At 37.1% G+C, this 10,310-nt stretch overlaps 3 protein-coding genes across 3 annotated transcripts; all 3 read right to left on the bottom strand.

The window, feature by feature from the left end:
* Positions 1–951: 951 nt before the first annotated feature.
* Positions 952–3,198, bottom strand: LOC130505508 (vicilin-like seed storage protein At3g22640). Its single transcript, XM_057000114.1, has 6 exons — positions 2,800–3,198; positions 2,512–2,687; positions 2,344–2,424; positions 1,848–2,159; positions 1,439–1,757; positions 952–1,351 (listed from the first exon to the last, which is right to left on the bottom strand). Exons 1-6 carry the CDS (start codon positions 3,176–3,178, stop codon positions 1,161–1,163), a joined length of 1,458 nt encoding a protein of 485 aa, XP_056856094.1. The 5' UTR covers positions 3,179–3,198; the 3' UTR covers positions 952–1,160.
* Positions 3,199–4,507: 1,309 nt separating this feature from the next.
* Positions 4,508–6,031, bottom strand: LOC108836873 (probable rRNA-processing protein EBP2 homolog). Its single transcript, XM_057000115.1, has 2 exons — positions 5,901–6,031; positions 4,508–5,618 (listed from the first exon to the last, which is right to left on the bottom strand). Exon 2 carries the CDS (start codon positions 5,616–5,618, stop codon positions 4,722–4,724), a length of 897 nt encoding a protein of 298 aa, XP_056856095.1. The 5' UTR covers positions 5,901–6,031; the 3' UTR covers positions 4,508–4,721.
* Positions 6,032–7,219: 1,188 nt separating this feature from the next.
* LOC108813673 (serine/threonine-protein kinase STY13) lies at positions 7,220–9,878 on the bottom strand. Its single transcript, XM_018586302.2, has 5 exons — positions 8,822–9,878; positions 8,408–8,729; positions 8,161–8,335; positions 7,951–8,085; positions 7,220–7,574 (listed from the first exon to the last, which is right to left on the bottom strand). Exons 1-5 carry the CDS (start codon positions 9,126–9,128, stop codon positions 7,368–7,370), a joined length of 1,146 nt encoding a protein of 381 aa, XP_018441804.1. The 5' UTR covers positions 9,129–9,878; the 3' UTR covers positions 7,220–7,367.
* Between the last annotated feature and the right edge of the window lie 432 nt (positions 9,879–10,310).

Genomic DNA, 10,310 nt, shown 5'->3' with positions numbered 1-10,310 from the left:
CTATACAAGGAAATTAAAAATGTTTACACCTAAATTAATAATAATATTGATGAGAATGCTACATAAGGAATGTCAATATGTATAACATACACAAATCACTCCAATCACTTATTCTAATTACTTGTCAATTAATTCCCTGAATATATTTTCTTCCCATTTCTGCCAATTATCGTTTAGTTACAAATGTAAACATCCTCTGAAATAGAATATTCATTCATTCTTTCATTACTCTCCACCAAAGCTTGTTTATATTAGTTATGGATTTTCAGATCATAGCCATGGTGTGATTGTCATCTTGGCAGCAGCTTTCCTACTTTTAACCTGTTACGTTCTCGTTGACAAATGCTGGCGACGAAAAGACGTTCCTGAGAGAGTCTCCTCGTCCGGACGGTTAAGCAGCGACCATCATGATGACGACCATTTCATGTTTTACTCACCGGAGTTCAGAACCAGCGGCGGAGAAGGAGAAGAGACGATCTCTCAACAATGCTCTGCCTGTCTGAATGAGTTTCACTTAAATGAGACTGTGAGGGTTATACCACAATGTTTGCATTTGTTTCATATAGATTGTGTCGACCCAAAAAACGTTAGTTGCCCTCTGTGCCAACTAGTTTTTCTAGTGACTCGAGTGTTCATGCTGAGAGATTACTGCTCCCAACAATTCCCCAGAGATTGCGATGCACACCGTCGTGATTAGAGGCGAGGATGAGTATGAGATCCTTGAGATGGGTATATGGAACGGTCACAGCACCAGTAGTGATGGAGATGGTCCAAGTTCATTATGTTGAACAGTTGCCGCTTGGCTTCTTTGTTTGTTTTTTCTTGTTTCATTCTATAATTGTTTTATTTTTCCTAATGATATTTTGAGATGGCTTTTTATTAGTCAAATGAATTCTATGTACGTAGGAACTATAATATAAAATTTCAGTCTCGGGTTTTCATAGAAAAATCCATCCAACCAATAATCAACAAGGATACGGAGGGTTTTATTACTTATAAAACAGAGGGAATCCGTTACAAACATGTTTTTTTTGTAACCAAACATGTTCAACTCAAGAAACTCTGTACGACAGAAGTTACGGCACGTCACCGTATTTTATTACACCGCTAGACATGTACTTGACCTTCTGTATTTTTTGACATTTGCATCAGATGCATTCTCAAAAACCGGCTAGGTTGAAGATCGATTGAAACGAGGGCTTCGGTTTCTCTGGAAATTGATGGATAGGAGTCGTAGGTGCAAAGTGGGAATAGTTTTGGCTCGTAAACAACTTCTCCGCCATTTTACTTCCCACACCGAAGCTCAGCCTCGTTGCAACCGTGTCGAGGTTGCTCAGCATATTATCTTGCCCTATTAACCCAAACCAAACAATTGTCAGAAATTAAAAGAGAAGAAATTTTTTGAACAACTACCAATTAAAGAACAATTTTTCTTGACCTGCAAGGAACGTTCTTGTGTTGTTGGATGCATGAATTCCAAATCCTACAGCGACAAAGTTTTTATCCTGTGAGAGTATAGCAAACGGATGACCTGCCGGAAGGATAAAAACTTCGCCTTTACACACGCGTGTTACAATCTTGTGTACTTGTCCACTCATTTCTTCTTCTACGTCCTCTTCTTGTCCTGGTCCGAACCAGGGCTGTTGTTGGTCTCCCTGGAATGTATAAGGACTAGCCATCTCGTAGCGGGCGCAACCATTCTCAACAAACGTTACAAACGTTGTTTCTGAATTATATTGCGGAAGGAACAATGACCCCTGCATATTTACACAACCCCAATTTTTTTCATTAGTGATTGATTGATCCAACAAAACGTCGGAACCATATGAAAATTATTGATTGCAAACCTGTGTCATGTTAACCCAACCGACGGCGATGCCAAGGTCTCGGAGTTGACTAAACCTTTTAGGATTTGCTTCGCGGTAACGACCAAAGTCGTTGGAGTAGATTGCATCTTGTGCAAGGAGATTGAAAGGGCTCCCGAACGTGCTACTGCCTTTGTCTTTGTGCTTGTCTTTTTTGTCCTTGTGTTTGTTTGAAGAAGAAGTAGCGTGTTCGGTAAGTTCCTTGATCTGGTCTGGGGAAATTCTACGTATAATCCCTTGTCCCATTTGTTGTTGTGGTCCCCTAATCAATCTGCCTAGCAATTCTTCCGGTATCTATAGATTCCATAATACAAAACTCGTAACCATAAACACTACAATCTTCAAGAAAAAAAAAACCTAAACACTATTCTTTTCTCAAAAGAAAAAATAAAGACCATAAACACTATTCTAGACTCGTATGTATGTTAAACATAACATATTAAGGGGGAGAGATGAAAGCAAGTTATAAGAAGCATACGTTGAAACTGGCCGTGAGGACATCTTTACTGAACGCAGTGAAATAGGATTGGTGAAATTGGGAACGAGCAGGGAAGAAAACCTGAAGAACAATCGAGTTTTAAACATATTTAAATAAATAAGTGCAAAAAAATAAATAAGATGTAATAAGATTACATAATTAAAAGACCTGGAAGTGTCCAGGAATATTGGATGGGACGGCGATCTTGGCGAGGCGGAGAGGAACGGTGTCGTTGGTGTTCGCATAAAAGTGTGTGACGCTGGAAGGGACTTTCACCACATCACCTTTCGTTATTTGAAAGGAGTCATTTGCCTTATCCGTCACAAAACCAATCACTCCCTTCCCTGATATGATTTTAATCAAATTAAGTTATCTTTAGTAACTTAGTACTACTACTAGAGTGTATGTCGTAAAAAGATAAAGAGGTTTTTCAAGAATAAAAAAAATGGATAGAACCTTGTAGGACTACAAACACGTAATCGGCATCTAAATGGTGAGGAACAAGGAAAGTGTTAGGTTCCATCTCCTGGGTCAAGAAGCGGTAGTTTTCTATTCCACGGAAGAGAGTCGATGAGCGTTTAGTGAACTTGGGCAACATTTTCACAAAACCATCCTTTGACTGAAAGAAATTCTTGAAACTCCACTGCCCGAAGTGGTACGGGTTCTTTGTCGTCTCTTCATCCCATCCCTCGCCGGAGCCGCCACCACCGGGACCTTCTTGTCCCTCTTGCTGTGGTGGTTCGAACTCTTGGACCTCCACACGGAAGGCCAAGCAGTGGAAAACAGCCAAGGATATGAGAAGGAAAAGTGTTATGGTTAATTTGTTGATCGCCATTTTTTCTTTTTCTTGATTTGTATTTCTTTATTGAAAGAAAAGGATGGATGGTTTGGTTTATATAGGAAAGAGAGATTGACATGCATGTTGACGAGTGTTCGTATACAACAAAACTACGATCGATCACACTCGAACGTTTATCCAAACTCTAAAAAAATGGATGAAAACATAAAACTAGAAGTTTGTGAAATGATAAAAAATGGATTTATTAGCATTCACAAATTTTATAGAATTGGTTTAGATGGTGAGAAATATGTATGTGTTTTTAACATTTAAGATGATAATCATATTTAATTCACAGTCTGCTTCTAATAGTTCTGTGTTCATCAAGTGTATTTTTTTTTGTGTGATAAAAATGTGTTTACAAGTTAGTGTAACAATTTGATGTTATGAAAAATACAAACATAGAAGATAAGGATAACATGCACTTGGGTGGAACCGAACGTGGTACGGAAGATAAGTACCACAAGGATTCTATGACGTTACTACGTGTCTTATCACCAGGTTTTGTTGCACTTCGAATAGCATGACTAAGACACTCGCATTTTATTTTATTTTATATTTTAGTGTGTGCGTCGTCATGCTTCTATGATCAGAAGTATATCGTATTTGAAAGTATTTACATCACAGATTTACCTCAAATGTTACAAAATCCTTTTTCAACATAATCCTCAAATGAAACCCAGCAAAAAGAGAAGGGGGGGGGGGGGGGGGGGGTGCAATAAACTAGTTGTAATAGGGGAGGGGGGGGGGGTTGTTTATTGCGAAAACTAGTTGTAATAGGGAAGGGGGGGGGGTTGTTTCTTGCGAAAACTAGTTGTAATGTTTAATGTTTTCTTCTAAGAAAAAGTTTTGAAGTGCGTATATTGTTGCAATTTCCTGAATATCTCTGAGGAAAAAATAGGTTTGGACCCAATAAACTTCCCGAGATCCATACAAATTGTAGAGGTCTGGAGGAAGAGGGAGTCACAGTTACAGATATGTGCTTACTTTTGAGTTTGAGAAGATGTTTAGTAACTATGAGAAAAACCTTACACATATTAATTCAAAAAAAAAAAAAAAAAACCTTACATAGAAGAAATACACCAAGAGAGAACTTTATCTCCTCCAAATAATGTGTTGTATTCACTCTCCCATAATCCGACTACAGTGCATAGGATATTAGCTAGCAAACCATGTTTGGTGAAAAAGAACAAAACAGAATATATCATGCGCACTGAATGAGAGAAGGATTGTTTTAACAGATGGCTTTAGTGAACTTTAAATCCATTGTAGAACTCTTCTAATAAGCACTTGTGAAGTACTTAAAAAGTTTATTGTTAGATGATAAATTTAAAAGACTGATTAACAGAAGAATTTTTTTGAAACACATGGACCTTTGTTAATTCAAGTAATCATTAGTACAACATTGCAACTAAAGATATTGGTCCTAAAAGCCCTTACTCAAGAGGGTCTTACAAAACAAGAACAAAAAACATTCTCTCAATACATAATCCAAAGATGAACAAAACAGTTTATGGGTTTATAGATGAACAAAACTCGTTCATCTCTTCTGTCTCTTGTTTCCACCAGCTTTGCCACCACGAAACCCGCCTTTGAAATCATTAGTAGTCTCTGCAGTGTTCTGCTTGCTCAACCCTTTCCTCCCACCATGACCAAACTTGGAGTCCCTAAACTCCCTCTTCTTATTATTCATCCTCGAAGCGGTCTTCCCTTTCCCTCCTGACCTATCACCAGGAGACACACCAGGTCTCTTCTTACCACCACCACCACCTCTCTGAAAACTCTTCCCATTCCCAAACTCAAGATCAAGCTCTCCAGCACCTTTCTCACTAAACCCACTCTGCTGCCTCTGTTTCCTCCACTTCTTGACAGACTCAATCTCATCCTTCTTCTGCTTAGCCCTCTCCTTCATCTTCTGAGACTGAACCTCCTTAGCCATCTTCTTGTTATCCCTAGCTTTCCTCCTCTCTTCAGCCTCCTCCATCTGTCTCTTCTCGTAAAGAAGCTTAGACTTCACCTTCTCCATGTGCGTGTCCGACTTCACCATCTCCGCGTAGTAATCCCCCGGTCTTAAAAAAGGCAGTCCCATCTCCTGGAGCTTCTCGAAGGCCTGCCTCGTTCCTACGAGGGCTTGAGTGTAGAAAGCCATCTCTCTAGCGAGGTCGTCGTTTACGTCGACGGCGGCTTGTTGTCCTTGCTCGATCTCGACGGTGAGCTTGTGAGTCCAGTCGATATCTTCTGGCCAGCTAATGTCTTGAAGCTTATCGAGAAGCCCGTCTCTGTTGTAGACAGCAGTCTTTGTCGGCTCGGCTAACTTCTCAGTGATCTCTTCATCTGAATCTGAAAGAGATTCAGCTTCAGAGTCGGATGCTGCTTCATCTTCATCAATCATGTTCATCTCATCATCTTCCACAAAATCATCATCTTCAAATGACATCTGCTCCAAATTTGATTTAAAAATTAATCATTACAGGAACATACAAAACTAAACAACAACAACAACGAGAATCAATTAAACTAAAGTTAATCATTACCGAAGCAAAGACTCCATAGCTGGTTCTGTAACCTATGAATATCAAAATATCTAACGAAGAAAGATTGTAGCGTTACTAACCTAGGTGAGTTCTATTACAATAGAACGTTACTTTCAAGATTACTAAGACGCTATATATTCTTAGATTAACATAAAAACCTTTCAAGGAGAAGGAAACAAACTTACAGTTAACGACGAGACACGGCACGAAGAAGATTGAGGAGAGAAGGGTTTTAGAGAGATTTAACGACGGCGGTAGACGATGAAGAAGAAGAAGCAGAGGGGTTTAACCTTTTTCTTCATATAATTAATTGAAAATACAGGACATGTATGAAAATAGGGTAATTTTGCAAAAAAAGACCTCTGATTATCGAAATTTCATTTAAAAGACTACAAAATATATTTGTGCCTAACGATCCTTGATTTCATTTCATTTAATTTCAGTAAAATGTAAAACATGTTTTGAAAAAGAATAGAGTATAAATCTACGAAACTACGGGTACGCGTTCGGATACTCGTTTGGGTTAAAATCGAATATTTCAATTTTTTGGATGATTCGGTACATAAATATAGAATCCGTTTAGATATTTTTATATTTCGGATCGGATTCAGATATTTTTAGTATGAATTATGTTATTTTGGATTAGGTTCAAATATTTAGATTTTGAAAAAAAAAAGTATTTTCAAAATTTCTTGTATTTAAAAATATAGTTTTTACTTAATTGATAATAGAATCTGATGTCAAAAAAGAAATAGATGTGGAAATAATATTTCAAAAATAAATAAATATTAATTTGGTTATTGTTTTAAAATTTTGAATAGAAACAAAAAGCTTGATATGCATTTGAAATGAGTACCAGATCAATTTTTTAGATAATTATATGTATATTATTCGTTCGTTGCGGCGTATGGTGAAACTCTTAAACCCGCCAAACTGTTGTGCACGCCTCAAGAGTGTGTCTCCTCTTAGTCTGAGCTGAGGTTTACTGTTTAGAAAACTAGTCAATTGTAATGGTTTTCACTCTCAACTCACTAGATTATGATTTTTAGTCGATCCTTAACATCGTTAACTTGTTAGCTTTTGAGGACTGAAGCTTATATCTAAGTCTCTCTGTTAACTTTAGACACTGAAACTGGCTATTGTCTCTTAGAACGACCCGAGCATACTCTCAGGTTCTTGACTATTCAGATTGTTTTGCCTTTGTTTAAGCTAATAAGACCAAAGGCCATTGCAAGTTTCTCGCTGTCTCAGCTAAGCATAAATCTCTTCTCTTGATCATCTACATCATCAGAACATTACTAAGATCACCTACTTGGCCTAAGTCACTAGTTATACGGCTAATCTAATCGAGCATTGCTTCTTTTCAGCATTTAGCTACGTGATTCTTCGCAAAACTAAGAATTAAGCATTTTATCAACGCCTTGCAAACAAAATAATTGTTATTTGATATTTCAGTTGTATACTGAAAGCAAACGCCACTATTAGTATTCACAATTGACAGAAATCATATAATATAATTCTTTTTTTTTAATAACGAAATCTTTTTTATCTGGACAGATTAACAAAGAAAAGAAAAACAGAGCATTGCTCCAAAATTCAATTCTGGAAAGGTAAGAACAAGATGGATGGAGAAAGGGTGTAAAAAGGTAAATTTAGGGACCACGACCGGAGACAAAGCAGAAACAGCCAGGTCTCTGATCTTCCGGGATCATTCCGCCGCCTTTGGAGGTATCGACTCCTTCAAGCATCTTCACGACTTCCTCCATCTCCGGTCGTTTCTCAGGATTCGCTTCCCAACATTTCTTCATGATGCTTGATAATGATGTCGGACAACATCTCGGTATGTCCGGTCTCAGATTCTGTTCAAACCATTATTCAAAACAAATCATCTTAGACTAAACCGAAACCAAACCAAATTGTATTTTTATAATTTTAAAATCTACAATAACCGAATAAAGATTTTACCGTAGTGTAACCACACAAACACATAAACCGAACTGATTAGAAACATGTACGTTGTTGACGTTATTTTCTACCTAAACCGACTTAATCCAACTCTAATGCCATGAAATTAATCAGAGCGGAAACTAAAACCGAATTACAAATTGGTTTAGTACTTGGTTTTAGTTTTTCTTCTATTAAACCGATAAAACCATTAAACAGCGATATAAAGCGAAGAAATCAAACAATAACCGGATTAACCAGCTCTAGCGGTATATTTGAATTTTCACAAACCTGACGAACAACAGCAGAAGAAACATCAGCAAAGCTGAGATCAGGATAAGGCATGTCACAACAGTAAATCTCCCACAAGCATATCCCAAAGCTGTACACATCGCATCTTCTGTTGTATGGCTTACCATCAAGAACCTAACCTCACAACAATAGCACACGAATAAGATTTTGAAAAAACCAAAAGAGAAGATGTTGTTATGTTTCTTTTACCTCTGGAGCCATGTATCCAAGAGTACCAGTCTCTCCAGTCATGTCCTTTGGATTCTGAGCTTCAACTCTAGCCACTCCAAAATCAGCTATCTTTAGATTCCTCTGATAATCCAATAGCATATTCTCTGTTTTCACATCGCGATGGACTATTCTCTCTGAATGCAAATAACTTAGCCTGTCCAAAAAACATTATTGGAGTCAGACTCATGAAGAATGACACAAGAGTAATGTGTTTAAGTACATTTACCCTCGGGAGAGATCAAGAGCGAGCTGAACAACAACTTTGAAAGCGAGTTTCCTTCTCCTGTTACGGAACAAGAACTGTTTAAGAGTACCTCCAGGAAGATACTCCACAACCACACAACAAGCTCTCTGAGGCAACGAGTTCTCCGTCTCTGCTGACGATGGTATCTTCAGATTCGTTGTTCCCATTGATGCTCCAACAAACTTTGTGACATTGGGATGGTCAAGTTTGTGCCAAACCGCAACTTCTTGTCTAAATGAAGCACGTAGAGCTGAAGTCTCAGCCGCTGTCGCGTAACCTTCTTCTCCCCAATCAAGCACTTTCACTGCCATTACTCAAAACCAAAACAGTTAATTCACAATCTCTAAACATAAAGATAAATGAGTTTTTATTTTATTTTTAATTTTGTTATTAGACCTGCAACGTCTTGACCATCATAGATGCCTTTGTAGACAATACCATAAGCACCACGAGCAATGACATTCCTCATCTCTAATTTAGCCAAGTCAATCTCCCAGTCTTCCTTAGGCTTTGGGTTCTTCTCGATGTTTCTTGACCAAACCCTACTCAGATGTTTTTCCAGCTGGATGTCAAGATTCTTCAGATCGATCTTGTCAGCTCGGAAAATCATGTCTTTCTTGCTGTTGTTCCCAACAGCAGCAGCAGCTCCTCTGCTTCTGAGGTTGTTTTCCGGTGTAGCTTTTGTCTCATTTGTTGGTTCCATTTTTTTTGTTTACTTTCTTCTAAAGCAAAATCTCAGACACACACAGAATGGGACACAACACAACTCAAACAATCACCAAACAAGATTCTGACAGAAAATATTCATCGTTATCAAATTGTTTTTTTTTCTTAGAGAATTTCTCAAATATTTTAAACAAAGAAAACCTGAACTCATTTATTTTTTGAAAGAATATGTTTAAACTATTACACCAACCTCAAGTTTCTGGACATGTTCTTCTGACATCCAGATTCTAATATATATTTGAAAAGACTATTTTTCAACCAATAAGAAATTCCACAAGTTGTCTTCAATAATAGCGTTGAAAATTCAATTAAAAATGAGAAAACAAAATTCAAAATGGAAAAAACAACAATAACCCTAAGAAACCGACGCCTCGACCACTATTATCATTGACCCAGAATAAATTTATATATATTTTTTAAAAAATCTAAATATTCTACAAAATCATATAAACCCAGAAACGTCACCAAAATTTCAGAGATCAGACGTTCTCTATCATCCACTAGACCATGCAAAGAAAAAAGACATCGACGAGATCGGCAGAAGAAGAGATTTCTTTCTTCCTCAAAGAAAACAACCTCAGCGAGATGAAAACAGAGGATTGTTTTGAAGGAAAAGAGATCTGAGGAAGGAAAAAAAAATAAAGAAAGAGAATCTATGAAACGATGAAGGAGAGGAGGAGCGTGAAAGACGGAAAGAAAGAATGGCTTTTGATTTGATGTCAAAGCTGGTCATAGGGAGACGTATTTGCTATTTGTTCCTACTCAGAGAAAAATCTCGGCCCCATAAGGCAAAAATATTACCTTTACTTGGAAAGACAATATACCAAGACAATTACATGTACGTAGACCACTTTTTGTGGATGTATATTTATTTTTTTATTATTTGAAATTGTCTTAAAGGTAAACGGAGTATTTTATTGATTTTTTAGTCTGAATAAGTCATGTAGTGGAATGTAATATATATTATCATGAATGACGATATTTTTTTTCTTTGTAGCTTTTTCAAATGAGAATTTCTTTTCATTTGTAAGAATTCATAGATTAAAAGAAAAACTTACATTAGCAGCATTTTCTGTCCTGTTTCTATTAATTCTATTTATTTGTAAATGATTTCTTGTGTTTTTCATCTTTTGTTTTTGTGGTGGTTGGTTTCTGACTA

This window comes from Raphanus sativus, unplaced genomic scaffold (assembly GCF_000801105.2).
Source record: "Raphanus sativus cultivar WK10039 unplaced genomic scaffold, ASM80110v3 Scaffold2330, whole genome shotgun sequence".
NCBI lineage: Eukaryota > Viridiplantae > Streptophyta > Magnoliopsida > Brassicales > Brassicaceae > Raphanus > Raphanus sativus.
This window is presented reverse-complemented; position numbering and strand designations above follow the sequence as displayed.

Excerpts from the sequence above, each read along its gene's own strand:
- LOC108836873 (XM_057000115.1), bottom strand. The coding sequence starts at position 5,618 with ATGTCATTTGAAGATGATGATTTTGTGGAAGATGATGAGATGAACATG.
- LOC130505508 (XM_057000114.1), bottom strand. The coding sequence starts at position 3,178 with ATGGCGATCAACAAATTAACCATAACACTTTTCCTTCTCATATCCTTG. Across the intron at positions 2,688-2,799 it reads CGTGTTTGTAGTCCTACAAG|GGAAGGGAGTGATTGGTTTT; the intron begins GTTCTATCCATT and ends AAATCATATCAG. Across the intron at positions 1,352-1,438 it reads CACAAGAACGTTCCTTGCAG|GGCAAGATAATATGCTGAGC; the intron begins GTCAAGAAAAAT and ends TTGGGTTAATAG.
- LOC108813673 (XM_018586302.2), bottom strand. The coding sequence starts at position 9,128 with ATGGAACCAACAAATGAGACAAAAGCTACACCGGAAAACAACCTCAGA. Across the intron at positions 8,730-8,821 it reads TGATGGTCAAGACGTTGCAG|TGAAAGTGCTTGATTGGGGA; the intron begins GTCTAATAACAA and ends GAGTAATGGCAG. Across the intron at positions 8,336-8,407 it reads GCTCTTGATCTCTCCCGAGG|GCTAAGTTATTTGCATTCAG; the intron begins GTAAATGTACTT and ends TTTTTTGGACAG.